The sequence below is a fragment of the Arvicanthis niloticus genome, chromosome 22 (genome assembly GCF_011762505.2).
Source record: "Arvicanthis niloticus isolate mArvNil1 chromosome 22, mArvNil1.pat.X, whole genome shotgun sequence".
NCBI lineage: Eukaryota > Metazoa > Chordata > Mammalia > Rodentia > Muridae > Arvicanthis > Arvicanthis niloticus.
In genome coordinates this window covers 50,594,118-50,622,095 of record NC_133429.1, presented here as the reverse complement: position 1 = coordinate 50,622,095, position 27,978 = coordinate 50,594,118, and the positions used below count along the sequence as shown (strand labels likewise).

The 27,978-nt window shown below is 50.0% G+C and overlaps 3 protein-coding genes across 7 annotated transcripts; 2 read left to right on the top strand and 1 right to left on the bottom strand.

Annotated features, from left to right (window-relative positions):
• Bloc1s1 (biogenesis of lysosomal organelles complex 1 subunit 1) lies at positions 1–4,870 on the top strand. Of its 2 annotated transcripts, XM_076920716.1 has the most exons (6): positions 1–149; positions 364–583; positions 1,236–1,308; positions 3,246–3,378; positions 3,856–4,015; positions 4,650–4,870. In XM_076920716.1, the coding sequence occupies exons 2-5, from the start codon at positions 523–525 to the stop codon at positions 3,964–3,966; spliced, it is 378 nt and encodes a 125-aa protein (XP_076776831.1). In that variant the 5' UTR covers positions 1–149; positions 364–522; the 3' UTR covers positions 3,967–4,015; positions 4,650–4,870. The 2 variants fall into 2 exon arrangements, with proteins under 2 accessions (XP_076776831.1, XP_076776829.1); XM_076920714.1 differs by lacking the exon at positions 4,650–4,870 and having other exon boundaries at positions 3,856–4,050.
• Rdh5 (retinol dehydrogenase 5) lies at positions 4,675–11,860 on the top strand. 3 transcript variants are annotated; one of them, XM_076920710.1, is made up of 6 exons: positions 4,675–4,812; positions 5,383–5,727; positions 5,846–6,104; positions 9,523–9,686; positions 9,879–10,136; positions 11,017–11,860. In XM_076920710.1, exons 2-5 carry the CDS (start codon positions 5,418–5,420, stop codon positions 10,100–10,102), a joined length of 957 nt encoding a protein of 318 aa, XP_076776825.1. In that variant the 5' UTR covers positions 4,675–4,812; positions 5,383–5,417; the 3' UTR covers positions 10,103–10,136; positions 11,017–11,860. The 3 variants fall into 3 exon arrangements, with proteins under 3 accessions (XP_076776825.1, XP_076776824.1, XP_076776826.1); XM_076920709.1 differs by lacking the exon at positions 11,017–11,860 and having other exon boundaries at positions 9,879–10,243; XM_076920711.1 differs by lacking the exon at positions 11,017–11,860 and having other exon boundaries at positions 4,685–4,812; positions 5,388–5,727; positions 9,879–10,243.
• Cd63 (CD63 molecule) lies at positions 11,009–26,671 on the bottom strand. Of its 2 annotated transcripts, none has more exons than XM_076920712.1 (8): positions 26,483–26,671; positions 13,212–13,288; positions 12,176–12,364; positions 11,944–12,018; positions 11,760–11,855; positions 11,514–11,654; positions 11,285–11,368; positions 11,009–11,167 (listed from the first exon to the last, which is right to left on the bottom strand). In XM_076920712.1, exons 1-8 carry the CDS (start codon positions 26,541–26,543, stop codon positions 11,102–11,104), a joined length of 789 nt encoding a protein of 262 aa, XP_076776827.1. In that variant the 5' UTR covers positions 26,544–26,671; the 3' UTR covers positions 11,009–11,101. The 2 variants fall into 2 exon arrangements, with proteins under 2 accessions (XP_076776827.1, XP_076776828.1); XM_076920713.1 differs by lacking the exon at positions 26,483–26,671 and adding an exon at positions 13,738–13,881.
• Positions 26,672–27,978: the final 1,307 nt, after the last annotated feature.

Below are 27,978 nucleotides of genomic sequence, written 5' to 3'. Positions count from 1 at the left end.
TGAGGTGCCTAAAGTGCTGCTCTATAACGATCACCCAGACTGAGGGAACCTCGGTGGAGAGGTTTGAGGGCTGGGAAAGAAGAGAAAGCATCCTCTTCTCGGGAGAGAAAGCTGGGAATCCACTGAGAACCGGCCGCCACTGCCAGGAGGTAAGGTGAGGGAAGGAAAAGAATTTCAATGAGTTCAGAGAGCTTCTGCTACCCCAGTAACAGAATTGTGGTGGACAGCATGAGGACACCAATCTCTCAAAACCTGACAGCCAGAGCATGTGAAAACTGACTCTTCAGCGTTCCCAACTCCGAAAGGTGAGCCCCATTAGAGAATAGCTCACCCACCAACCAACCCTCCACTTCCCTCCTTTAGCTCCTCAACACCGAGCACCCAATGCCAAAAAGCGAGGGAGGCTCCTTCGTCACGTGACACCGCGATCACGTGACTCCGTTCCGAGTGAGCCAAGGCATAGTCTAGCTCCCGCCGCCTTAGGGAGGGGCTCATCGTGCCCACACCCAGCCCGACACGACCATGCTGTCCCGCCTGCTCAAAGAACACCAGGCCAAGCAGAACGAACGCAAGGAGCTGCAGGGTGAGCTCAGTGTCCGGCCGGCCGCTCCCGGCCGCGGCCTAGCTTCTTCCGGAAGCCCGGACGTCGGGTAGCCTCCCAGATCAAGGGGAGGGCGCCGGCTAGCGGGCGACCCGAGTGCGGGGCAGGGAATTGGGGGCGGCACTTCTGGAAGCTCCGTCCCTTTGCCAACCCGCCCTGGTCCCCTTGGCGCGGCTCGGGTCCCCTCGGCACCTCCCTTAATCCCGCCCCGACAGCGTCTGGGCCCAGCCTCTGGCTCGTGACACGCGTTGCCAATTGGCCCAGCCAGCTTCTCACCCCGGAAGTGGGAGGAATTGGGGCCCGGCCAGTGAGTGGCTGGGTTCCAGTGAGTCTGCCACACAGCTAAGGCAATGAAGCGTGTCTTTCCCCAGGTCCAGACTGGGAATTCTGCAGTTGCCAATCCATTGCCCAAACTAGTGTTTGGGAAGAGTCCTGGGCGTACTTGATGGAGCCCCTTCCCTTCTCAGGGTGCCAGTTTCCTCGCCTCCAAAATAAAGGGGTTTGTTTTGTTTTGTTTATGTATGAGAGGTTCTTTTTTTAAGAGGTCTGACATTAGTTGGCAGTTTCCAGAACAGTAATAAATGCATGATGACCCATTAGCACCACCGTTCCAATCCCTTTCCCCCTTCCCCAGAGAAGAGGAGACGAGAGGCTATCGCTGCAGCGACCTGCCTGACTGAAGCGTTGGTGGATCACCTCAACGTGGGGTAGGAACCTCTTCCCTCAACTCCGGCTTCTTCCATCCACCCTGGTTAGACAGGGTCAGATCCTTCAGAAGGATCCAGGTGCCCCCAGTAACTCCCCTAATGTAACTTTATGGAGACTTGAGTCAGCTCTGACTCTAAGGCTGATGGGAGCGACAGCTGCAGTGGTTGGGAAGACAGAATTCCCCTCCCCACACTAACTTCCCTGGCACAACTTGATGCCATCTGACCAACTCGACTCACCCTCTTACGTCCAGCTGTCACTTGGGTGGGAGGGAAGGACAACCTCTTTCACCACATACCCTCTTTCCTTCCTCACCTCCTACTCTCTGGCAAGCCTGTGAAACAAATGGCAGGAACAAGATGGCACAGCTGGTAGAAATAAGGAAGAGCCTAAGCCAAGAGCTATGACAAAACCAGGCTGTCTCTTCCTTTCCTTCTGGGTCTCCAGGGACCCTACCCCCAACCTCAACCGTCCATGAGAAGACCAGTGGTATCCAAAGACTTGGAAAGAATCCCTGGCCCTGCATGACTCATAAGAGTGCAGAGATGGTGATCTGATAGTCTTGTCTACGGGAAGAGAGGAGGCACATACTATGCCTTCCGCTCAGGGCGAGTGACAGGCTTGGTTGCAAATCCATAGACTGAGTCATCCAAGGGAGTCATGCAGGGGTCGGGGTCATCTCCATTACTCATCTTGAGGGGAGATTCAGGGAAAGAATGGCTGTGGTTGGGGCCTCTGGTCTTTGTCTCCAGTCAGCTCTCTTCTCTGGTGTTCCCACACTAGCACTTCCTTTTGCTACATTTGTGAGGCTGGCCAGACTTCTCTTTCTGTTTACTTGCTAGATGCCACCCCACATTCGAAGCTTAGAGGGCAGCTAAGCCAAATCCTGATTAGAAAGGGTTTTGTGTTGCTTCCCACAGCTCCTATTCTCCAGAAAATAAAACAAAGGCTTAGTTTGTCTCGACCCTTGTCAGGTGCCCTGCCCACTTTCTTGAAACCCCCCCCCAATCCCTTTGCCTCCTCTGCCCCCACAGATTCCAGTGGGTTAGGGCCCGGATGTGGGATCTCCTTACTGACCTAGAGCTTTGGAATAGGGAAAAGGTCTTCTGCTAGTAAGAGAGGGAACTGATTACATAAGGGGAGTGAAGAACACTGACGGAGGATGGAGAGCCAGCCTCTTTGTAGTGATGCTTACCACAGCCAGCACCTTGATTGAGCTGGAAAGAAGCATAAACACTGGGCTGCGTGGGTGGGGTGCTGCTCACTCATCTGTGTGGGTGGAAGGGAGAGTTGGGTGTGACGGTGAATGCCTATATGCCTGTAATCCCAGCACTTAGACTGTAGAGGCAGGAGGATTAGATCAAAGCCAGCTTCATCCACATAGCGAGTTTGGGGTCATCCTGGGCTACATAAGCCCCTGTCTCAAAAAGGGGGCTGGGAAGAGCCAAGAAAATCTCTTGGGGTAGATTTGACCCAGAGTTCCTGAGGAGGGGGCGTGGTCTCCCATCCCACCCCAGATTCAGGGAGGGGCCTGATTTCCTTTGCAACTTCTTGCAGAGCTCACTGGGCTTCAAATCACTGGCAGATGTGTCCCTGCTGCTGAATTTTCCCACGCTCCCGTTTTCCTCCCAGCTTCTTCCTCAGGGATATCCCCCCCCCCAGGTTAACCTTCCCTGCCCCATCTCAGATGCAGAAACTTCTTGAGAGGATACGAAATGGTATGTTTCTAGTCGGCTCCTGACTTGGCTTTCCTGGGAACCCTGGAACTGGAGGAAGGAGCCTGCTTCATTTTGGGTGACATCCAGAAAAGGCCAGAGTCCCAAAGCTTCCCCAGTCCTCCCTCCTGGCTGATCTACCACCTCTGTAATAGGCTATTACCCCTGAAAACCACCCTGTAAGTTGGATGAGCTGACATACCCCCTCCTCCAATCCTTAGTGTGGCCCAGGCCTACATGAACCAGAGAAAGCTGGACCATGAGGTGAAGACCCTACAGGTTCAGGCTGCCCAGTTTGCCAAGCAGACAGGCCAGTGGATTGGAATGGTGGAGAACTTCAACCAGGCCCTTAAGGTAGGCCACACTCAACACATAACTAACTGCCTTTAACTGAACCCTCATTGACTGTCTCCAGTCTCAGAAAAAAAATCCCAGACCTAGAGTTAATGAGGAAGTGGGGACGGTCCCAGGTGCTCCTTCTATGGCTGTGGTATCAGAAAAGCTAGAAAGAAAAAAAGACGGGATCTCAGGTGACCTGTTTAGGGCTCTAGGACATGTCTGGGTTCAGTCCCTAGCACTACAAAATAGAAGTTCTCAGAAACCCCTGAGTGTGGTACATGGATCAGTACCAGCATCTAGTCTGGAGGCTGATGCAGGAGATAGCTGAAGCCCAGGAATTGAAGCCAACCTGAGCAACACCGCAGTAATTCATCTCAAAAAGAAAGCAGACAGACAGAAAAACAGTTGGTGGGACTGAGTAAGCCACCTCAGCTGGAAGGTAAGTTCTACCCACCCTGATTCCTGCTCTCAATCTCTTCTCCCCTTTCCCAGGAAATTGGGGATGTGGAGAACTGGGCTCGGAGCATCGAGCTGGACATGCGTACCATTGCCACCGCGCTGGAATACGTCTACAAGGGGCAGCTGCAGTCTGCACCATCCTAGACTAAAACCCACCCCTCTTACCTCACCCTCCTGGACAGGAGGGAGACTGGTGAGCCATGAATAAAAACACAAGCTTCCATTTTATGTGGTGTGTTTGAAGGAGTCACTAGCTCCTGTAAGGTAGTGGGAATTCTGGGGCAAGTGCCTTTTGGTGGAGGGTACCCCTGCTTTTCCTTGGGCCTAGTGCAGGTGCCTTTGGGTGAGCAGAAAGTAGGTTTCCCCGTCTGCCCAGAGGTGAGTGGCCTCTGCTCGAAACTTTGTACTTCCAGATTTCAGTTTCCTGCAGAGCAGAATTAAGGCGGGGAGCAGAAGCAGGCCGAGTGAGTCCTCAGCTCTGGCTCCCTGCCTCACCACATGTTCATGTGCTCTTCCAGGCTGCTACTAAGCAGTGTCATGAGTCTGGGCCAGGTGGGAGATTAATTCTTGGGGGCACTTTAGGGCTGAGAAGGAAGAAAAATGACAGATCCAGGGCCACCCACAGAGAGGGGGCAGCTGCCATCCTTGGTAGTTCCCAGCTCCTAGGAGACAATGGCATAGATGATCAGGAGCCAGGGCTGAGAAAGACAGGGGGTAGGAGGTGGGGTCTGGGCAGAACTGCCCTCTGCCAAAACCTAACTTCAGCCAGGCAGGCCTCAGCCTCTTAGCTCCTCCTCCTCATCGCTGCCCTCATCCTGCAAACATAGGGACGCTTAACACTCCTGGTCCACAGCAAGAGTCCACCCACTCCAGACTTTGACCTTAGCTGTAGCTAGTGTGGGAGCCTGGGAAGTCTAGGAACAAAGCCTCTTAAGCAGACGAAAAAGCTACAGCTTCACACATTGTGTTGCCTGCCGGCTTTGCCCAAAGGTAAGTGGTAGTGGGAATGGGGATACTATTAAAAAAAAAAAAAAAAAAAAAAAAAAAAGACTAGCTAAGGATGGCGTATAGTGGTTGTTCACGCTTTAGGCTTCAAACATTGTCTTCACACGCCATCCCCTTGATCTCCACAACACCAAGATGGGCCTGGTGGGCATCGTAGCCCCGTTTACTAAATGAGAAAACAGGTTCCAAGATAGATTGAGGATGCCCAGCCTCGCACAGTAATTTTGAGGCTACCAGGACTGAAATGGAGGGCTCTCGGTTCCAAAAGCAAGGCAAGGATGCACTTACAGGGTTCTGGCGTTCCTGGTTTAGTAGGAGAATGATAGTTCAGGTCCCTCTGCTCTCACACAAGAATAGGTCTGCCCAGGTTTATTTCATTAGCTATAAAGAAAGTGCTTGCCCACATCATGTTTTACACAATAAGCCATAGCTTGCCAATCCTCTGCCAAGCATATAGTTTCTTGGTTTGTCTGCTCAGACCAGACATTTCCAGCTAAGTAAATGTTAGGGGCCAAAGCTAAAGGGGTACCGGAAATGACAAGTTTTCCTGCCCAGCCTAGGCTGCCCTCAGCAGGGCATCTCATCCTACCATGTGGCTGCCTCTGCTTCTGGCTGCCTTGCTGTGGGCAGTGCTGTGGTTGCTCAGAGACCGGCAGAGCCTGCCGGCCAAAGATGCTTTCATCTTCATCACTGGCTGTGACTCGGGCTTTGGGCGCCTTCTGGCACTGCAACTTGACCAGAAGGGCTTCCAAGTCCTGGCCGGCTGCCTGACCCCCTCTGGGGCAGAAGACCTACAGCAGATGGCCTCCTCCCGTCTCCACACAACCCTACTGGATATCACTGATCCCCAGAATGTCCAGCAAGTTGCCAAGTGGGTGAAGACACGTGTTGGAGAAACTGGTAAGTGTAGTGGAGCCCCCAGGAATCTGTACAGCAGACCCTGGACTCACCGAGGCTGTGGGAGAGAAGGGTTCAAATCCTCCCCAAACCTCTCCCCATCTCTGTCATCTTCTCACAGGGCTTTTTGGTCTGGTGAATAATGCTGGTATATCTGGTATCATCGGGCCCACACCATGGCTGACACAGGATGATTTCCAGAGAGTGCTGAATGTAAACACACTGGGCCCTATTGGGGTCACCCTCGCCCTGCTGCCCCTGCTACAGCAGGCCAGGGGTCGGGTGGTCAACATCACCAGTGTCTTGGGCCGCATAGCAGCCAATGGCGGGGGCTACTGTGTCTCCAAGTTTGGCCTGGAGGCCTTCTCTGACAGCCTGAGGTGAGTGTGCACAGCTCCAGGCCTAGCATGGAGAGGAGAAGGGATCCTACTCAAATATATTACTTGCTGACACAGGCTAGAAGACAGAGTGGGACAACACAGGAGAGGTGGAAGAGCAGACAGGGCCATAGGTGAAACCCCAAGCTTTATCTCATACAAACTTTGTGTTCCTAATTTACATGAGTGTGTGCATGCATGTGTACGTGCATGTGTTTAGTTTTTGAGGCAAGTCTCATTATGTCGCCCTGACTGGCCTGGAACTCACAGAAACCAGCCTAGGTTACACCGTATAGCCCAGGCTGGCCTGGAATACTGGGCAATCCTTTTACCTCAGCTGATTGATCTACCACACACCCAACCAGGTTACTTCTCTGAGTGTTTTGGTTTTTGTTGTTCATTTTTCTTCCAAATCTGCTAAATCAGAGTGAGACTTGCCTTATGGGGGTTCAGAGTAAAGTGAGCCGTGTGCAAGCACTGAGCAGTGCTGAGATGTTAGGGAAAGCCTTCTGCTGTTCATGTTTAGCTGGCCTTGACAGGTATTTACTTACACATCCACACATCCATGTTTGTTGTGTGCACACATATGCATGAATGCATGGGCACCATGGCACACATGCTGAAGTAAACTTAGGGGAGACCGTTCCCTCCTGAGTAACCTCAGGAAGAGGCCTCCTCGTTCTATGAATCACTTCACCAGACCTGCATATCACCATTTATAGTAGAAAAACTACTATTTTTTTATTCTCTCAACCATTTTTATAAATAATATTACCATAGGGCTACTTAAGAGTGTCATGTCTGCCCCTCATTCTTCTGTTTTATGAGACATGGTATCACTATGTAGCCTAGGCTGGCCTCAAACTCACTCTCCCGAGTGCTGGGATCACAGACATATGCCTCCACTGAGGGATATGTTTTGCATAACATTTTAAACAGTAATATTCAAAGCTGGTGAAAACAGAAAGGAGCTAGAGAGGACAGTGGGAGCAGGAGGTTCTGAATTTGGGGCAGAAGCTCAGGTGGATCCAGTGGAGCCCAGCTAATGAGGAAAGCTGCCTTTATTACCTCACTGGATGGATAATCTCAGTGTCTCCTTTGCCCGATTCTCCCTATTTATCTCACAGTCGGCATCATGTGGCACAGCGCTACACTTGGGTCTCTACGAAGGCCAGGCCAGGCCAGTGGAATGTACCCCCAGCTCACCCCCCAAGTAGCCTGCCAGCTGATACCAATCTAGATCCCTCCATCCTAGTATTCAAGACTCAATCTGTTGTTTCAGGCGATACAGAAAGGGACTCTAGATAAAGAACTGGCAAACTTCAGTTACCAACCAGATGGGCTCAGCTGCCTTCAGGCTAATAATGGTTTTAACACATTTAAATAGTTACATTGTAAATGGTTATATTAGTACATTTACAGACCTTTAATCACAGCACTCAGGAGGCAGAGGCAGGCAGATCTCTATGAGTTCAAGGCCAGCCTGCATAGTGAGTTCCAGGACAGCCAAGGCTGTTACATAGAGAAACCTTATCTCAAAAACACAAATAATAATAATAATAATAAAATACATTAGTTTTCTAGGCATTGTGGCACACCTTTAATCCCAGCACTTGGGGCAGAGGCAGGAGTAGTTCTGTGAGTTCCAGGCAAATCTGGTCTACATAGCAAGTTCTGGTCCAGCCAGGGTTACATGGTGAAACCCTGTCTCAAAACATAAAAACATTGGTTTTTTTTCTGGCCTGTAGTACGTCAAAATGTACTGCTCAAAAAAAAAAAAAAAAAAAAAAAAAAAAAGTAGGGGCTGGAGAGATGGCTCGGCGGTTAAGAGCACTGACTGCTCTTCCAGAGGTCCTGAGCTCAGCAACCACATGGTGACTCACAGCCATCTGTAATGGGATTCAATGCCCTCTTCTGGTGTGTCTGAGGAGAGTGACGGTGTACTCACATAAATCGAAAGAAAGAGAGAGAGTGAGAGAGGGAGAGAGTGAGAGAGGGAGAGAGGGAGAGGGAGAGAGAGAGAGAGAGAGAGAGAGAGAGAGAGAGAGAGAGAGAGAGAGAGAGAGAGAAAAGAAAAAGTAGGGGGCAGGGTAGATAGGGAAACTGCTGTATGATCATGAGGACCCATACCCAAGCAACTTGCTGCCCTCTTCTGGCCTTCATGCACGCATGCATACACTCACAATTCCATACACTCACACTTGCACACATTTACATGAATCTTTCTGAAGAAGTAAGGAAACAGGACGCTAAGGCAGGAGGATCCTGAATTCTAAGTTAATCTGGGCTACGTTAGCGGTGTGAGGCTTAAAGCTTGATCCCTAGCACCACCACCCAAAAAAGCTTGCTAGCCATTAGTCTGGATCACAGAATAAGATACACAAGAGAGGAGATGTGCATAGTGATACCCAAACTACAGAAGTTGAAGCGGGGTGCGGGGAGGGGGGTTGAGGCCAGCCTAGGCTACCTAACAAGATCTTGTCTCACACACAAACACTCACACATTCACACACTCCAAGCAGTAAGATCTTTTCCCACACATATTCTCCAAGCATGGTGGTCACACACCTGTAGTTACCACTTTTAAGGCCAGCTTCTACTACGTAGCAAGTTCAAGCTACATGAGAACCAGCAAAATGGCTAAGCACTTGCTTCTATGTCTGACATCCTGAATTCAGTGGACATACTTGGTAGGAGAGAACCAAGTTGTCCTCTGACATCCACACATGGCCAGTGGCACACATACATAAAGTAAATGCAATTTTTTTTAATTAAAAGAAAATTTCAAGATTAGCCTAGACTACATAGTGAAACCCTGTCTCATAAAATAAAATTTTAAAAGAGAGAAGCCAGGCATAGTGGCACACACCTTTAATCCTAGTACCTGGGAGGCAAAGGCAGGCAGATCTCTTGAGTTTGAGGCCAGCCTGGTCTACAAAGTGAATTCCAGGACAGCCAGGGCTACACAGAGAAACCCTGTCTCAGGGGGAAGAGAGGGAGAGAGAAACAGGCAGACTAACATGATGATAAACACATGTTATCTCAATACATGGGAGGTTGAGACAGAAGTTACCAAGAGTTCAAGGTCATCCTTGGCTACATAGAGAGTTCAGAGCTAGCCTGGGCTACATGAGACCCTGTCTCAAAAAACCAGGGGCCAGAGAGATAACTCAGGATAAATGATTACTGCTCTTGCAGCCCTGGGCTGGTATTGATGTGGTTCAGTTGCTTACCTACCATACACAGGCCCTAGGTTTTATTCTCAGTGCCAGGAAGTAAAAACAAAAAAATCCTGTCTTCCCATGGAGGCCAACCTTTCCTGTCAGGAAATACGTCTCTACACATGACACCTTTCCATCTTAGATCCCACACTCCTGGAAACCTAGGTTGAAACACAGAAACCTCTCTGCCCACCCTCCAGGCGGGACATGGCTCCATTTGGAGTAAAAGTCTCCATTGTGGAGCCTGGCTTCTTCCGAACCCCTGTGACCAACCTGGAGAGTCTGGAGAACACCCTGAAGGCTTGTTGGGCCCGGCTACCTCCAGCTACACAGGCCCACTATGGGGAAGCCTTCCTCACTACTTGTGAGTAGCTGGGCCCATATTGGGTGCATGATGGGAAAAACAGAGAGCCTGAAAGCCACTTTCTGAGGAAAGGGGCAGGCAGAGGGAGTATTGTCACTTCCTGAACCTAGCAACCAGCCCAAGGACCTAATACGGAATGGAGGCGGGGCAGTGTGAGCATGCGCACTAACCACAGCGTCTTCCACGCTACAGATCTTCGAGTGCAGCGCCGCATCATGAATCTGATCTGTGACCCAGACCTAAGGAAGGTGACCAGTTGCCTGGAGCATGCCCTGACTGCCCGCCACCCCCGAACACGCTACAGCCCGGGCTGGGACGCCAAGCTGCTCTGGCTGCCGGCCTCCTACCTTCCAGCCAGGGTAGTGGATGCTGTGCTCACCTGGGTCCTTCCCCGGCCTGCCCAGTCAATCTACTGATTCCAGCTTTAGAGCAAGAGGCTGACTTTGAAAGGCAAGGCATCTATGTCTGTCTCTACCCGGTGTTCCCTGGTTTCTGACACAAATTAGGCTCTCAATAAATATGTATTGCTTTAAATAAAAAAGATGTACAGAAATGAAGGTGTCCACAGGAGCCTGACAAGATTTAAGTATCTGAAATCCCTAAGCTGCCTACGGAGCAAACTGTTTGCCTCTTTAGTGCCTGCAAAACTTCGATTGTACACTGGGTGGTGTAGGGAGCTACCTTGCACCTACAGATGCTTTTCGGTGCTGCACTTGGAGAGATGGCCACCAGAGGGCGCTTTTCCTCAGCAAAGTAACGAGAATTTGTTGTTGGCACCCGGCACAGCATTGTCTAATTTTCCTGGGGGCAGAATGGAGTCATGAAAAATGGTCATAGCCAGATTGGGTGGCTTCCGTGAAAGAAGGAGATAACTTAAACTCCCTGGTTATCTAAGGCAAAGGTCAGGGACACTGCCACACAGGCCTCAAGAAACTTAAACATTCCTTGAGGGTTGAGAGAGGAGGAGTTTGCTGGCCCTCAAAGCATCAAAGAGCCAAAAAGTTGTCCAGGCTCTACCATGTAGGGCCTTTGTGGAAAATCCCTTTGACTTATGCAGGAGATGGCCTCAAGGACACTGCAGGAACACCGCTTGAAGGCTAAGCAGGCAACACAAAACCAGGGGCGGAGGAGAATACTCAGGCACAACCTCATCTGGATTCCCCAGCTCTTCCACTGCCAACCCAACCAACACCCTCAAGAAAATACAACTTTCCCCAACAACTGACCCCCTCCAAATATGCCTGCCTATTCTCAGGGTAGGGGCGGGGAGAAGGAAAGGGAAGGGGCCGTCCACCACTCTAAGATAAACTGAGACCGTCTCCTTTTTCAGGTTTGAAAAAATAATCCGTTTAATCGAAAAACCTGGAGAATCCACTCCATGAAAAGGCAGAGGAGACCAGACACACATACACCCCCTACATCACTTCATAGCCACTTCGGATACTCTTCACCAGACAGCAGGAGAAGATAACCCCCAAAACCTGAAAGGAAAGATGGGGATGAGGATGGAGAGGAGGCAGGGGAAGCTTCCTCAGTGCCTCCTGCCCCCTACATGCCCTGGGCTGATTCAGACCCCCACAACCCACAGCATCCCTCACCTCCACAAAAGCAATGCCCAGGGCTGCTGCAGCCACCAGCAGTACATTCTTCCTCAGCCAGGTCGTTATAGTCTCCAAGCAGCCCTGAAGGGAAGAGGCGGGCATGAACACCAACAGGAATTCTACCTCCCAACTGCCCCTGTCCCTTTCTCCCAACTCTGATTCCATTAGCGTCTCCTGCCTCCTGAAACATTTCCCAAGTTCCCCTCGGGTGATGTCTTCTCCCTACCTGGGTATGGATGGTGGATTCCTTGAAATTATTTCCACAGCCCGCAGTGATGTTGACGCAGCAAGAATCAGGGACTCTGTCCTTGCCCATACCGGGGATGCTCTCCCAATCTGTGTAGTTAGAAGCTCCACAGCAGTTATTCTAGGAAGGGAGAAGGGATGGGAGAGAAGTCATCGAACCTCCCCTTTAATTCACAGATGAGAATCTTCTAGCCCAGCTGACCCTCTCCCCAGCCGTCCCACTCACTTCTTTCTGCAATTTGTCCAAAATAGTGGCTGTTTTGTTATCTTTAAGGTAATTCTCCATCTGCTGCCGGAAGCTCTTATTAAACTCTGACTTCACCTAGAGTAGAGAAGTGTGTTGAGAACAACTTCTGGCCCCAGATCCCCAGAGCAACCTGAGACAGGTTCCCCTTGTTCCCCTTGCTTACCTGGTCTCTAAACACATAGCCAGCAATGGCCACAGCCACCTCCACAAGCATGATAAGAGACAGGAAGACGGCAAACTGCAGGACGACAGGACAGGAGTTGGGTTTGAAGTCTGGATTTAAAGGGCTTGCTTTGACCCAGTCAATTCCTGAGACAGTCCTGGTGTTCTTCATCCACCCACCTCACCACAGAAATGCCTTCCGGTAGTCCCAAGAGCTCCCACACCCCACTCACTGTAATCATGAGACAGTAGTTCTCCTTGCAGGCCCCACAGCAGCCCACAAAGGCCACCAGGAAGAGGAAGGCACCCACTGCAATGATGACCACAGGCAGCAGCGAGCCAGCGGTAGTCTCATGGGTAATGGCCTGCTTCAAGACAACCTGAACCGCTACACCAATGGCAATCAATCCCACTGCACAGGCCTGAGGGAAAAGGTGAGGGTTAGGTCAGATCCTCAGTCCAGTAGCCCTCACACTCGACCCCCCACCCAAAAAAAAACAGATTCTTACACCTCCAGGAAACACTGGCTGTAGAGAAGGTCTGCCCATCCTTGCCCCACAGTGAAGGCTGGGAAGTTGTTTAAGGCACACAGGGAGAAGGGAATCGGGTGTCATGCCTGCCTTTAAACAGGTCTTCAGCCCAGGATGTGCATTATTACTTTCTATGGACTTTCAGCTACAGTCCCCCCCCCACCCAGAACTACCCCCTCACTCCAGTGTACTCAGGTCCTAGGGCCAGCTAGGCCAGGGAGGAGGGGGTGGAGGTGGGGGTAAGAGTGGCCCCTTTCTGAACAAACAGTAGCTTCTCGAGGGAGGAGCATATGAAGGAGGACAGATCCTTTCCTTCCCCCAAGTAAATGAGAGGGCTAAGAGAATGACGATGAATCAACAGGGTGAGAAGTGGAGGCAGCCCCTTGGCGATACCATCAGACCGTTGGCAGGTTGCCCCACCACCCCATATCACAAATGGTTGGGTCACCAGACAGGAAGGGCCAGGAGGGGGTTGGTTAGGGGTGCTCCCCATCTAGGATGGCAATTCTCGGTCCAAACTTTCCTCAGAGGTCCCGAAAAGCAAGGCGGAGGTGGGGGGTGATGACGAGGAGGATGGGTAGCGCGGACACGTTCTGCCTTTGGCCCTTTCTCCGGGCTTTCCTTCCACATCTGGCCTCCAGCTGCCTTCATTTCTGGGTCCCTCACCCTTCACGGCTACCGCTCCAAGACTCCCCCGCACCCCGCCCGCACGCCCCGTCGCTCTCCCCACACTACTCACGCAGAAGGCCAGCAGAAGAACGTAGAGCAAAAACTTGACACACTTCATTCCTCCTTCCACCGCCATGGCTGCTGGGCCTGGGGCCGCGGAGAGCGCAAGGATTAGAGCAGGCCGAGGGGCGGCGGGATCCGCAGCTCCCCGCCGGCCTTCGCAGCCTTCCCTGCGCGGCCCCCATCGCGGCCCTCCCACCCAGAAAGCCCGCGGTCAGATCCACGTCTCCCTGCCCTCCCCGCGCGCGCGGCGGCCGGACTGGGGTGGGGGCGGGCACCGCGGAGCCCGGCCTCGGGGCCTCGGGATCCCCGGACGTACAGAGGGCGCGGCCGGACGCCAGGTGGATCCCCGCCGGCCGCCGCACAGCGCCGAATCCCGACCCCGACCCCGACAGGCCGCGACCCCAGACCCTCGCCGGCCCCCGGGCGCGAGCCTCCCCTCGGGTGCGGCGCAGATGGCGCCCCGCGAACTTCGAGGCAAAGTTGCCCCCACGGGCATCCCCGGGTCCTCGGGCACGCGTCAGCCCCCGCCTCACCTGCGCTCCCCGACGCTTCTTAATACTCTCCAGCCGCGGCTCAGCCGCTGTCTCCGGTGCCCCCTGCCCGCGCCCCGCCTGCTGCACGGCCCCGCCCCGGCTCCGGCCGCCCCCCTCCCCCGCACGGTGGCCGCCTTCCTCCCTCCCTCTCTCTCCCTCTCCCTCTCTCTCATGTGATGAGGGAACAGCTGCGGCCTGAGTCACCCGGGCTAGCAGGGGGAGGCGAGCCCCCCGCCTGGACAAGGCCACGTGGCCGCTGCCCGGAAGGCTCGAGCTAGGAGCCGGACCTCAGGGTTCCTGGAGCCCTCTGCAACCCAGCGCCGTCTGGTTCACTCTGGTTCACGAGTAGACGAGTCAGAGCTCAGAGGACGCAGGGCGGCCCAGAGTTGCCCAAAGACAGAACTGAGCCGAAGTGTCAAAATGCTCTTCTGCAGACCTCAACCCACCGAGAACCCACCACGCACCTCCCTCTCCGTCCTTGTTCAAGCCCCTGCCCCCCATTCCCGAGCCCGCAGAAGGTGTGGGTGGGGTGGCATTGGGTAAAGTCAGAGTAACCACTTCCAGAAAGCCCCGAGCTTCACGTCCTAGAAGTCTCCCAACATTCTGCACTAGGGTTTTATGGCCCCAACTTCTCCATTTTCTGTAACTCCTGAGCTGAGAAAACCGGAGGAAGCCTAGAACTGTCTAGAACTGTTTCATGCGTCAATTATAACACGTCAGAGCCTGGGCCCTCCCTCTGGGAAAAGATTAACAAAGCAGGGGGCTCCTGGATTAGCCAGTGGTTAACGGAGACGTGAGAAAGGACACTAAGGCTCAAAAGGCAACAACATGGACTTCTGCATCTTATTCCTCTTTTCATCAGAGATGACAAAAACAGGTAAAGGCAGTAGCTAGAAATACCTCCCTCCCTTGTGCCGCTGGTGGTTCCCAGAAGGAACTGTTGTAAAAGATAACCAGCCTTACACTACTAGCCTGAACTTTGTCCTTTTCTCAGCAGCTCCTTCTGCCTCGAGTTGCTTACTGAGTCTGAAGGGAAGGGAGTGTATACAAAGAAGCAATTAGAACAAAGGCCAGCTGATGGCACATGTACATAATCCCAGCACTTTCGTATCTTTTCTGGTTGTTTGTTTGTTTGTTTGTTTGAGAAAGAGCTTTCTGTGTTGCCCTGCCTGTCCTGGAACTCTATCTGTAGACCAGGCTGGCCCCCAACTCAGAGATCCACCTGCCTCGACCTCCAGAGACTAAAGGCCATCCCCATCACACCCAGCGCAAGAGAATCAATTTAAATAATTGAATTTGAATGATTCAAAGCCACTCTGGACTGGACAGTTCAGTGAGACACCACACACACACACACACACACAAACACACACACACACACTTTTCTCTTTGGAATCAGGGTCTCATGTAGCCCAGGCTGGCCTGTGTAACTGAGGATGAGCTTGAACTGACGATCATTCTGTCTCCACAAGTGCTGGCATCACCGGTGTGGACAAGCCGTTCTGGCATCAGACCCAGGATTTTGTGCCCACTAGACAAGCACTCTACCGACTAAGCTGTATACCCAGTGCTAGTGACACTATAGTTCAAAACGACCGATAGAAATGCATGCAGCTCTGTGGTAGAGCATCCAGCATGGACAAGGGCCCAGGCTCGGTTCCCAGACTACAGAGAAGTCTAGGCATGGTGGTGAGACCTGTTGTTCCCAGCACTATGGAGGTGAAGGCAGGATGGCTGAAGGTTACAGGCCATCCTGGGCTACAGGACACCTCGTCCCAAGCAAACCAAAACAACAAAGTCAGTGGTATATACCTGTAATTCTAGCACTTGGGAGACTGAAGCAAGAGGATCACTAAGTCATTTCAAGTTCAAGGCCAGCCTGGGCTACAAAGTGAGACCCTATCTCAAAAAAAAAGAAAAAAGAATAAATCTGAGCTGAGGATGTAGCTCAGTTGGTAAAGTGTTTGCTTAGTATGCGGGCAGCCCTGGCTTGTATTCTTAGCACCTCATAAAACAGGCATGGTTGTGGCATATGCTACTATCCCAGAACTAATGAGGTAGAGGCATAAGTCTCAAGGGTTCAAGCTCATCCTCGGCGACCTAAGGCGTTTAAGGCCAGTCTAAGAAAAGAGTCCTTGTCTCCAAATACGAGTAAATAATCAAATAGCAAATCAGTACCAATTAAATGAAGAACCTTGGCATGATAGTACATGTTTATTATTTCCATACGCAAGCTGAAGCAGAGGGATCATGACTTACAGGCCAGCTTGGGCTACATACGGGGAGCCTGTCTCCGAAAGGAGGAAAAAGAGGAAGAAGGGGAAGAGAAGAAGAGGAGGAGGAGGGAGAAGAGGAGGAGAAAAGGAAGAGGAGGAAGAGGAGGAGAAAAGAAAGAGCTATGGATGGCTCAGTTGTTTAGAGCACTCGATCTTACAGAGGACCTGACTTCAATTCTCAGCATACACATGATGTTCTATGACCTCTGTAACTCCAATTCCAGTGAATATGATGCCATCTTCTGACCTTCTTAGGCATCAGACATACATATAGTACGCATATATACATGCAGGCAAAATACACACACACACACACACACACACACACACATATTCCTAAAATTATGTGTCCTTGGGTCTAGAAAGATCACTCAGTAGGTAAAAGCACTTGCAAAAACATAAGGGCCTGAGTTTGGATCCAAGCATTCATATTAAAAAAAAAAAAATCAGGTGTGTGGGTGGCAGGATATCCAGGGAGGCCTCCACCCACTTAGAGGAAAAGAGGAGGGAGGATGGGGCAAGGACTGTGGGAGGGGGTGACCAGGAGGGGGCCAGTGAGCAGGATGTAAAGTGAATAAGCAGAAAAGTAAAATTATGGTGGTGGGGGGTCATCTTCCTGAAGACAGAGGGGAGAAATGGGATGAGGGACTGTAGCAGTGGGGAAGTGGGGGGGCAATGGCTGGATTGTAATAAATAAATAAAAGTAATTCAAATAAATAAAAATACAAATAAAATAAATACAATTAAATTTTAAAAAATCAAATGTAGCTCCACAAGCATTCCAGAAATGTTAAGAGACAGGAGGATCGCTGGGACTTGCTGGCTATCAGCCTAGTTCAGTCTAAAGGGAACAGGGTAGAAAATGGTAAAACAAGCCACCTCACATCCTTCCCTGACCTCACACACAGACAACCACCACACATCCAGACAGAACCCGAGGTCATCATGGTCACAAAGACAGACATCACATGCTCTCTCTCACATGTGGACTCTGGAACGGCTTTTTAAAAGGACATGAAAGTAGATGGAGAATTATTATTAGCGATGGGGAGGGAAAGTGGAGCAGGGGATGAATAAGAAAAGGAATAACAAGGTAAATAGTCATGTATGGAAATGTCATGTGATACGTTATCCTCTGCCAACGAAATGCGCCAGCTCAAGCCAAATCAAAGTATAAAGGGGGCAGCTCTCCACCGACCACACAGGAGAGGGGGAGGCAGAGGGGAAGGGGAAGAGAAACAGAAGGCAAGTACACAGACAGAGCGAGACAGACAGACAGACAGAGACAAGAGAGACCAGAGACACAGAGAAACAGAGGGAGTGCTTGAGCAAGCCACAGATGTGTGAGAGGAAACCCAGCCCCTGGGTTAGAAAGTTCCTTACACAGGGCAGGGCTTCCCAGCCATGGCCTATAACCGGTAGGGACTGAGGGATGCTGGGAGAATGTGGAGGCCAGGTCCATTTTGGTATGTTAAATATGCACCTCGGCCACTTGTTCCTGGTCTGCAACTCCTCGTCATGATAAATCCAGGAGATAGTTGTACACACCTTTAATCCCAGCACTCGGGAGGCAGAGGCAGGTGGATCTCTTGAGTTCCAGGCCAGCCTGGCCTACAGAGTGAATTCCAAAATCAACAAGGGCTACACAGAGAGACCCTGTTTCAAGGGGAAAAAAAAAACAACAAAACAAAAACAACAACAAAAAAATCATAACTGTGCTCAGGTCAATAATACACATTACTCAGTGCCTCATCTGCTCCTTACACACTCACTCCACTTCCCTCTGCTCCTTACACACTCACTCCACTTCCCTCTGCTTCTTACACACCCACTCCACTTCCCTCTGCTCCTTACACACTCACTCTACTTCCCTCTGCTCCTTACACACTCACTCTACTTCCCTCTGCTCCTTACACACTCACTCCACTTCCCACACAATGTAAATCCTCTATAAAAGAAAATGCAAGCCGGGCGGTGGTGCTAATCCCAGCACTTGGGAGGGAGAAGCAGGGGGATTTCTGAGTTTGAGGCCAGCCTGGTCTACAGAGTGAGTTCCAGGACAGCCAGGGCTACACAGAGAAACCCTGTCTTGAAAAAACCAAAAAAAAAAAAAAAAAAAAAAAAAAAAAGAAAGAAAGAAAAAAGAAAAGAAAGAAAGAAAATGCAAGGTCAGGCAACTGTCTAAGCTAAGAAGCGGTTTCCTGATTTATGAACACAACAACAACAACAAAAAGGTAAAATAAACTGTGCTAGCTTTGATGGTGCTAAGATTAGGCAGGAAATTTTTGTGCGTTCTTTAAAGGTACATCCTAGAGGGTACGGAAGGGCACCATGCCTGTAGTGTGTTTGGAATTCTTTGAAACAATGAATGAAGCAAAAGATGATTAGAAGCAGAATGGCAGGTTCTGGAAGACGACACTGTTCCACGAACAAAGGTGGTGGGAAGGAAGGTGCTGGAGCTTCTGAGAAGGTGATGCAATCCTAGATCGAGGGCTCACACTAAGTGACTGAACATCCAGATGCCTGGAAGACAGAGATGACAACCACCATCCACAAGAGAGAGGGCGGAGGCATCACTCAGGAAAGGAAATAGTCACCTAGGAAGCTCAAGACTGGCATTCATCCAGGTGGCTACACCCTACCTCAACTTACGGAGTCAGGAGAGAGGTGCCAGCCACAAAACCTGGTATACCATGCTACTCAGACCAAGGCAGGAGGATCACCTGAATCCAGTAGTTCAGAGCCAGCCTGAATAACATATCAATCCCGATAATTAAGAATTAGTTAATTTAAGAAGGGGAAAAAAATCCCAGAGCCTCTGGCAGCCTTTATGTTTGAAAAATGCATGGGTGTGGGCTGGGGAGATAGCTTGGTCAGTAAAGCGCTCAATGCTCCTCCACACCCAGACACTCCACACCCAGACACACGAAACAAAAGAAAAAAAAGGAAAAAACAGGTAGTAGTAGCCAGTGAAGGGGCTAAATGGTAGAGCTGTGTCTCTGCACTATGCCAGGCTCTATGCTAAGATCCGTCCTCAGTTCACTCAAGGTCAATCCTCCTGTGAGGTCAATATTATCATTCCTGTTTTATTTATATTGTGTGGGTGGAGGTCAGAGGACAACTGACTGGAGGAGTCTGTTCTCTACTTCTGCCATGTGGGTTCCAGGAATTGAAAGTCTTCAGACCTAGAGGCAACTGCTCTCACCTGCTGGCCTCTTTTCTGTCTTATAGATAAGGAAACTGGCTGGACAGTGTAGAGTAACATTCCCAGAGCCAGTTAGGACAGTCTTAGAATTTTTTTTGTTTGTTTGCTTACTTTTTTTTTCTTAGGCAAGGTCTTTCTATGTAGCTCTGGCTGTCCTGCAACTCACTATGTAGACTTGAGTGCTGGGACTAAAGGTGAATGCCACACTCTGCCTGTCTTCGAATGTAAGCCCAGATCATTCAGGAGAGAGAGAGAGGATGGGAGCATCACTCAAGAAAGAAGGCAGGCACCCAAGGTAGGAAGCACAAGACAGTCATGCAGAGGCTACACCCTACAAAGAATCAGAGATGTGAATCTCTAAAGCCCATGCTTTTTCTCCTTTCACTGGAGCCCTGTAAAAGAAAACAAGAAAGGGGAGGGGAAAGGGAAGCTTACAGACCAGCAAGAGTCACAAGTCCTAAGTAGTGTGGAGAGGTCAATTCAGGTGATGTGGTCTCCTGCACTGTGTCCTGGGGTCCAGGAGCTGAAAGATACAGAAAACTTATGAAAAGTATAGAAAGTTTTTATGACCCCTAGGCCTGAGCCAAAAATGTAGGCCAGCCGGTTCACTAGTTCCATGAGGAAAGCAGAACTAAAGGTGAGGTTTTTAGGTCTTAGAATTCACTGCCCCAGATGCATTCTGCATTCCGGGAGGAGTACATTATTCCAGAGTTCGAGGACACTTGCTGGATTAACATTCAAGAGAGGAAGGAAGAGGCTGATTAACATTCTTCAGACCTCAGGGAAGAGAACCCACCTGTGGGTGGGGAAGGCCCAACACATGGAGACACATTTCAAGATGGAGGAGGTAGAGAATAAAAGGAATAGATGATATTCTTCCTTGGTTTCCCCCTCACCCCCCCCCCTTTGTGTTTTTTCCCTTTATATACCCTGTACTCCTCTGCCTCGGGTTGACACTCAGCATGCTGATTCTGATTCCGAAATAAACCTCTTGCGCTTGCATTGAGTTTGGCATCTTGTGAGTTATTGGGTGGCCATGATATCGAGACTTGAGTGAGGGTCTCCCCTCCACGGGGGTCTTTCAGAGCAAGAGAAGAAATGGACATAACTGAATGAGAGCTGCCATGCAGATGAAGAGAATTGCCACCACCCAGCAGGAATGGCAAAGGAAGGGAGTGCCAGGGCAAGCTGCAGCAGACACACAGTGGTGGCAGAGGTTGGGGAAACTGGAGAAAGCCAGGGAGACCCAGAGAATCAACCTGTGTAGAATTGGAGGGGAAGGACAGGGTAGTCAGACTACCCACTCCACAGACTACTGACTCCAGTCAGTTTTACTCCTGAGTCAAACTCCTACTGAATAAGAAGGTGTTCTGATGACATTGTGATGTGCTAGGTGCAAGGCAAGAGGAAGTGTGCGTACAGATCAGAAGACTGAGACTAAGGAGATGGCTCAGCAGTTAAGCTCTTAAGTGAACCCAGATTTGTTTCCTAGCACCCATGTGGAAGCTCACAATCATCTGTAATCCCGGTCCCAGAGGATCTAAGGCCTCTTCTGAACTCCCAGGGCATGACACACACCCCACAGAGTGCAGATGCATACACTCAGGTTGCATCCATATACATAAAACAAACAAATTTTTCTAAATTCTGGAGATCAGAGATGGCAATGGTTATGAAATATGAATTACTTTAAAGTCACTTAACTCTACCTTAGAATTACTCAGAATGAGCCAAACAGATGGCTCAGCAGTTAAGAGACTTGATACGTGAGCCTGGCGACTTGAATCCCAGCACAAAAACACAGTTTAAAAAGTTGTTCTTAGCTGGGCGGTGGTGGTGCACGCCTTTAATCCCAGCACTTGGGAGGCAGAGGCAGGAGGATTTCTGAGTTTGAGGGCAGCCTGGTCTACAGAGTGAGTTCCAGGACAGCCAGGGATATACAGAGAAACCCTGTCTCGAAAAACAAACAAACAAACAAAAAAAACAAAACAAAACAAAAAAAAAAAAGTCGTTCTTGTCAGGCAGTAGCAGTAAATGATCGAACGCCTTTAGTCCCAGTACTCAGGAGGCTGAGGCAAGCGAACCTCTATGAGTTCGAGGACATCCCAGTCTACAGAGTGAGTTTTAGAACAGCCAAAGAAAGCTATACAGAGAGACTCTGTCTAGAGAAAACAAAGTCATTCTCAGTGGCAAGCACCCATAATTCCAGCACTCCTATGTCAAGATAGAAGGTGGAGACAGAATTGGCTACAACCTCACAGGCCAGCTAATCCATGACTCACAGCAGAAACAGGAGAAACACTGCCTTGTCTAGTATGGTGGCACCCAACCTCTAATCCCAGCAGAGGCTGGCCTGGTCTACAGAGAGAGTTCCAGGACAGCCAGAGCTGTTACACAGAGAGACACTGTCTCAATAAATAAATAAATAAATAAATAAATAAATAAATAAATAAATAAATAAATAAGAATGGTAAAGTTTATTTTATATGTACTTTACCACAGTAGCACCGATCATAACAATGAGTACTTTAAGGCAGAGGGCAGAGGGGGCCCTCTGAGTGAGGATGGGGTCTGACCTCAGACTTGTTCCTTCAGAGCATGCCACACAGCCTTCAGAGCCTCCAGCATCAGCTCCAAGAACTTGTCATCCAGATCGACCTCTGAGCTCCTGCAGTTGGCTCAGGCTGCTGCACTTTGGGTACCTGGCACTGGGCAGTGGAAGGTAAGCTGGAAAGAGACCCCTATTCCTTCACACGAATGAAGCCAGGCTTCTCTGCAGCTCCAGTCTGTTTTCTTCCAGACCAGAAGCACAGCACAGGAAGCAAAGGTAAGGGGGGGTGGGGGGGGGAGATGGAGAAAAGGAAGCTCAGTGGGAGGAAACAATGAACAAGCATATCAGCACTAAGGCTATCCCACTACAGAAGGTAGGAAGAATGATAGCCTGATCTCAGGCTATCTGTTCATACCCAATGCTATGCTGAGTTTTGGATCTTGGAGCCCCACCCTTGAACAATAAGAGAGTTGCTCCCAGACTGCAGACTTGGATCAAAACAATGTTGGGTAAAGAGGTGTGACTCTAGGTGTGAGTCTCTAGGTCCTGCTGGCAGAAGGACTCACAGACCATTCCCAGCAAAGCTCCCCAGGCAGTCTGACACAGACCTAGTCTTGCACCAGTGCTGAATGCATCCATGAGAGGAACCCACCCATACTAGGAGCACACTGCTCTACTGGTTGGTAGAATCTGGAGACACAGAGGAGAATCTCCTGTCACTGAGAAAACCAACTGTGACTGGCCCCACTGTTTCACTGGCAAGTCTAGATGGACTGTATTACCAAAGAGGATACATTGCCCAAGCCCCACTGTTCTCACTATGAGGAAATGGGAGGCTCAGAGAGATGAAGCTAGTCCATTCAGATTAATCCTGTAGATAAAAGTAAGAGCATCAGGTCTGTCCCCAGCAAGATGCTCCCCAAAATAGACACCAGTGTGAGAACACAGGCTCAGTCAACTCATAAGTGGTATAACCTTGGCAAAACTCTTGCTCAGGCTAGTTAGTGGCAGGAGAACAATTTCCCTTCTCCCTCAAGGTCAGTCGTGAGGGTCATGAAAGGTCTGCAGATGACTGGCTTTGCTCCCTTAAGATGGTAAGGCTTGGGGCTGGAGATGGCTCAGTGGTTAAGAGCACTGGCTGCTCTTCCAGAGGTTCTGAGTTCAATTCCCAGCAACCACATGGTGACACACAACCATCTGCAATGGGGGTCTGATGCCCTCTTCTGGTGTCTCTGAAGAGAGCAACAGTGAATACATAAATAAATCTAAAAGTTCAGCAGAAGAGTGCTTATCCAGCATGCATGAGGCCCAGTGTTCTATCTCAAAGTTAGGGGGCAGGGATGAGGCTCAGACAGTTCAGGGCTTGCCAATCATGCATAAAGGCCTAAGTTCAACCCATGACCCTGCATAAACTGGGCGTGGTGGCACGTGGCTGTAATCCCAGAACTGAGACAAGAGGATCAGAACTTAGTCGTCATCATAAACTACAAAGAAAGTCTGAGACCAGCTTGGACTACTTGGGACCGTCTCAAAAATAAAATAAGGGCTTTACCATATTATTGTTTTGTGGGGGATTCTTGGTTTTGGTTTGTTTTCGAGACAAGGTCTCAATATATAGCTCAGGCTGCCCTAGAACTTAGGTAGACCAAGCTGGCCTCAAACTCATAAACATCTGCCCTTCTCTGACTGCCTCCCAAGTGCTAGGATTAAAGGTGTGCACCACTATGCCTAGGTGTATTATCTTTAGACTCATGGAAATTAAAATAATTTTGCTTGCTGAGCAGTGTAGCACACACCTTTGATCCCAGCTCTCCAGGGGGCTGATGCAGGTGGATCTCTGTGAGTTTAAGGCTAGTCTGGTCTACAGAGTTCTAGAACAGCCAGAGCTACACAGAGAAACCCTGTATCAAAAAATTTAATTAATTAATCAATTAATTAATTAAAAATAAAACAACTTTGCTATGATGGGCTGGAAAGGTGGCTCAGTGGTTGAGAGAACTTGCTGCTCTCCCAGAGGACCGGTGTGCAGTCCCACACCAGGTGGCTCACAGCTGTCACTCCAGTTCCAGGGGATCTGACACCTTTCTCTGCCTTCTAGGGCACCTTCATCTTTATCCTGAGACAGGGCATAGGTGAGCATTTAATAAATGAGACAAAAGCAAAGCTACGTGGTTTTTGTTTTGTTTTTTAACGTCTAGTCCTTGGGACTGAAAGCCAAGGACACCAGGCCAGGGCAGAGAAAGAACTCACTCCACGTATGAGCCTAGTCCTAGGCTCTATGGCTCTGCCTTTAAGATGCTTATAGGCAGAGCAGGAGGAAAGGTTCAGCTATCAGGAGCACTTGCTGCTCTTCTAGAGGACCAGGGTTCTGTTCCCATCATCCACATGGTAGCTTACAACTGTAGCTCTAATTCTAAGGGATCTGGTTACCTCTTCTGCCTCTCTGGACACGTTCGTTCGCCCCCTTCCCTAAAGTCTCGTCGAATCCCCGCGGGCCGGGGCAACAAGGCACACATGCAGTGCACATATATACATTCAGGGGAGATACAAACACAAAATGAAAATAAATAAATCTTTTTAAAAAGTAAAGACGGTTGCAGCCTGCAGACACAGACAAAACTACAACTACAACGTGGTGATGTTTATAATGAAGAAAGGGTCTGGGTCCTGGGTGGCTGCCTACCTATCACAGGGCGGTGGGTGCAAGAGAATACCAAAGTACCCAAGATGTACCCAAGATGATGGCACGTGCCTTCAATCCTAGTACTCATGGGATAATTATAAAGAGATGTCTGTAAGTTCAAGCCTTATCTCCCTAGCAAGTTCTAGGCCAGCAAGGGCTACATAGTGAGATCCTGTTTCAAAAACAAACAACTCTAAGGTGGTTGTCAAAGAATGAGGGCTTTATAGGAAGCTGAATAAATGCTGTACTCAAACTGGTCAAGTTCCTTGTATAGGTGTAGTATTGCAGTGAGACGGCCAACAATGAGGAAAAGTATCAGGGTGAGAATGAGCAGGGAATGCTGGTAATGCCAAGGCAGACTCGCTGGCCCTCTTCATACACACACAGGTGCACACACGTGCACACACATACATATGCACATACATGCACACACACTCTTCTGAGCCACCACTTTGATCTTCACAGCCATGTGCTCTCCAGACTTCTCTCTGAGATTGGATTTTCTTGGAATTCTGCCTCCAGCTTCCCTCATTTCCTCCCCCCAACCCCCCAAGAGAGGGTTTCTCTGTGTAGTCCTGGCTGTCCTGGAACTCACTCTGTAGACCAGGCTGGCCTCGAACTCAGAAATCCGCCTGCCTCTGCCTCCCAAGTGCTGGGATTAAAGGCGTGCGCCGCCGCCGCCGCCGCCGCCACCACCACCAGCTTCCCTCCTCTAACAGCTCAGATCATGCTTTGTCAGTGCCCAGATCAGCCCACCTGCAAGCATTTTGATATCTCTGGAAGAGTAAACATTGAGCCCAGACCCCCTCCTGTTCCAGGAATATGACATCTCCTGCAGAAAGGCCCCCTTTGGAAGGCCCTGAAGTTAGGATTTCAAGGCTCTGGAAAGGAAGCAGTGTGTTTAACAAGGCACAGAAAAGGTGGGGAGACCTGGAAAATCCAAGGCTAAAAAGGAAAAGGCAGATAGAATTGGAGGGCTAACATTCCATATGAAGATTAGGGGAAATTGACTGGAAATTCAGAGAAGGTCCTTCTCAGTGGTAGGTGAGGCTGGAGGCAAAGGAAGTCATGAACCTTGATGAGTCTCACCGCAGGGCAGTGGTGGCACATGCCTTTAAGGCGGATTTCTGAGTTCGAGGCCAGCCTGGTCTACAGAGTGAGTTCCAGGACAGCCAGAACTACACAGAAAAACCCTGTTTCGAAAAACCACAAAAAAGAAAGAAAGAAAGAAAGAGGAAAAAAAAAGATTCTTACAGTCTCCAAATTGTTCTGTACCTCCATGACCACCACTACAGCCCCAAACACAAATTCTTTGGATCCCTTCTCCCAGCCCCCAGCTTCTCATAGAGAAGCTAAAGAAGTTAGAGGGGCTGCCAAGGGACCCAGGCAAGATAAGTATAGGGTTTGGAGAACATGATACAGGAAGGGACAATAATTACACAGTAAGGTCCTCTTGGGGACTACAGGGTTTGTGGGCAGAGGACTTGGAAGGGTCCACTTCTCCAACACCACCCCGCCCAGGAAAAGCTCCACACCCCGAGAGAGGCACATACTAGAAGAGAAGAGAGTAAGGAGGCCCTCTACCCCCTACTACAATTCAACGATTCCATCCCTCCTCACCCACCCCAAGGAAGCCCCCAAATGTGGAGGAATTAACCCCAGAGATAAGGCCTTTAGGGGCAAAAGGGGAGGTAGGATTAGGGGATCCTGTGTACCATACCACTGCGACCTGACCTCGACTAATCTTAGAAGCCAAACGGGGTCAGGCCTGGGAGGCACTTGTGTGAGAAGATTGGGGGAATTCTCTCAAAGGAGGCAAGAAAAGTAGCTTTTCCTAAGAGTCCAACTCTGATATTACAAGTCAGGGAGGAGTGCCGCAGGACAGGGAAGCAGCATATTCCTCATCTCCCACCCACCCCCACCGGCCCCCACCCCCGTAGCAGCACCCCTGAGCCTTGGCCTCGAACACTGGCAACAGACTCCCCAGGAGCAGAAGCTCTTGCTTCTAAGGCTGTTAACAGATAGCATACCCGATAACGCATTTCTATCCCTTTGCCGGCTCCCTCCCCTTGGTTCTTGCTTTCTTCTCATCCGAAGCTCACAACCTTCAAACCTAAATACCAGCCTCAAACTCTACCCACATTTGCTATGAACCAGTCAGGACCTGGAAGGAGGCGGGTATGGAAGTTGCTCGGGTAACCTAGGAGAGGGGCACCCCCTAGCTGGAAGGCAGTTGCCAGGGAGACCAGGACAGTTGGCTGGGATCCAAGCCAGGGTTGGCACATACCGGGATAAGCAAAGGGTGGGTGAGTGGGCTGTTTGGTTGGTTGGTGACAGGGTCTCTCTAGGTAGCCCAGGCTGACCTCGACTTATAGCAATTGTCCTGCCTCAATCTCTCGATTGTTCGGCTTTCAAACTTGCGCTACCTCCCCCGCCCCGCCCCCCAGCAAGCAAAAGTCTTAATGCTCTTGTTTCTTCCAACTCCTCTCCTATAAAGCAACTAGCGCCCCCTTCTTACGACTAGGTCTGGGGCAGCTGGAGTGCCGAAGCTCTGAAAAGGAAGCTAGGGGTTACTTTCTGCATCTTAGAGGAATCATAAGGGACCAAGTCTGAGAGAAGTCAAGGAAAGAAGTGACTCTAGGAGGGGTTGGAGAAGAGACAAAGCTTTTTCTATTTCAGAACTTCAGCTGAAGATGTTGTTCACCAGAACAGGGTTTGCCTACCGTACCTCCGGTTCGAGGTTGGAGAAAGGTACTTGAAAAGTCTAAAGGGCAAGTATCAAAACCACTGGCCTGACGTTTCATATTATTCCACCAGAGGGCAGTATTGTCCACTTAATGAATTACTTGTCCTAGCGATAAAGCCAGGAGTGAAAATCTGTCGAGCAAATTGTTCCCTGCTTTCCTAGTATTTGGCCCATACCAACCCCTTGTGGACAAAATTACAGTTTTCTTCACCCCCACCTAGCTCTGGCCAGGTTCCCTCACAGAAACAGCTGGGAAATACATTCGTGAAAAGGGTCTTGCTGTGTGTACGTCACAGTGTGAGGGTTGCAAGCACAGACTGATACTTTTAGAGTGGTGTGTCAGACCTTTAATCCTCATCCTTCAAAAACAGCTGATGGCTCAGCTGATAAAGATCCTTGCCATCAAGCCTGAAGACCTGAGTTTGATCCTGGGGACCTAGCACATGGTGGGAAGAGATAACTTACTTCATAAAATTATTCTGATTGCTTTAGCACACTCTTTTAACTTTCTGTCTGTCTGTCTGTCTGTCTGTCTCTCTCTCTCTCTCTCTCTCTCTCTCTCTCTCTGTGTGTGTGTGTGTGTGTTTCTCTCTGTATCTCTGTCTCTCTCTGTCTCACGTACGCACACAAAAATTGTTCAAGTTCATACAGCTAGAAAAAGGGAGGTTGCTGGAACTTGGCATACAGGCATCCTAGATCTATTAGAGAAGCTACAGTAAGAATGGGGACTCCTGAGTGATTTATCTAAAAGTCTCATTGACACTGAGACCTAGTAAAAGT

Bases quoted from the DNA above. Each gene is read 5' to 3' on its own strand.
- Bloc1s1 (XM_076920716.1), top strand. From the start codon at position 523: ATGCTGTCCCGCCTGCTCAAAGAACACCAGGCCAAGCAGAACGAACGC. The intron at 1,309-3,245 runs GTAGGAACCTCT...TCCAATCCTTAG, and splicing joins GTGGATCACCTCAACGTGGG to TGTGGCCCAGGCCTACATGA. The intron at 3,379-3,855 runs GTAGGCCACACT...CCCCTTTCCCAG, and splicing joins ACTTCAACCAGGCCCTTAAG to GAAATTGGGGATGTGGAGAA.
- Cd63 (XM_076920712.1), bottom strand. From the start codon at position 26,543: ATGAGAAGAAAGCAAGAACCAAGGGGAGGGAGCCGGCAAAGGGATAGA. The intron at 12,019-12,175 runs GTGAGTGGGGTG...GTCGTCCTGCAG, and splicing joins ACTACTGTCTCATGATTACA to TTTGCCGTCTTCCTGTCTCT. The intron at 11,655-11,759 runs GTGAGTGGGACG...CTCCCTTCCTAG, and splicing joins TGGACAAATTGCAGAAAGAA to AATAACTGCTGTGGAGCTTC.
- Rdh5 (XM_076920710.1), top strand. From the start codon at position 5,418: ATGTGGCTGCCTCTGCTTCTGGCTGCCTTGCTGTGGGCAGTGCTGTGG. The intron at 5,728-5,845 runs GTAAGTGTAGTG...ATCTTCTCACAG, and splicing joins GACACGTGTTGGAGAAACTG to GGCTTTTTGGTCTGGTGAAT. The intron at 6,105-9,522 runs GTGAGTGTGCAC...CCCACCCTCCAG, and splicing joins GCCTTCTCTGACAGCCTGAG to GCGGGACATGGCTCCATTTG.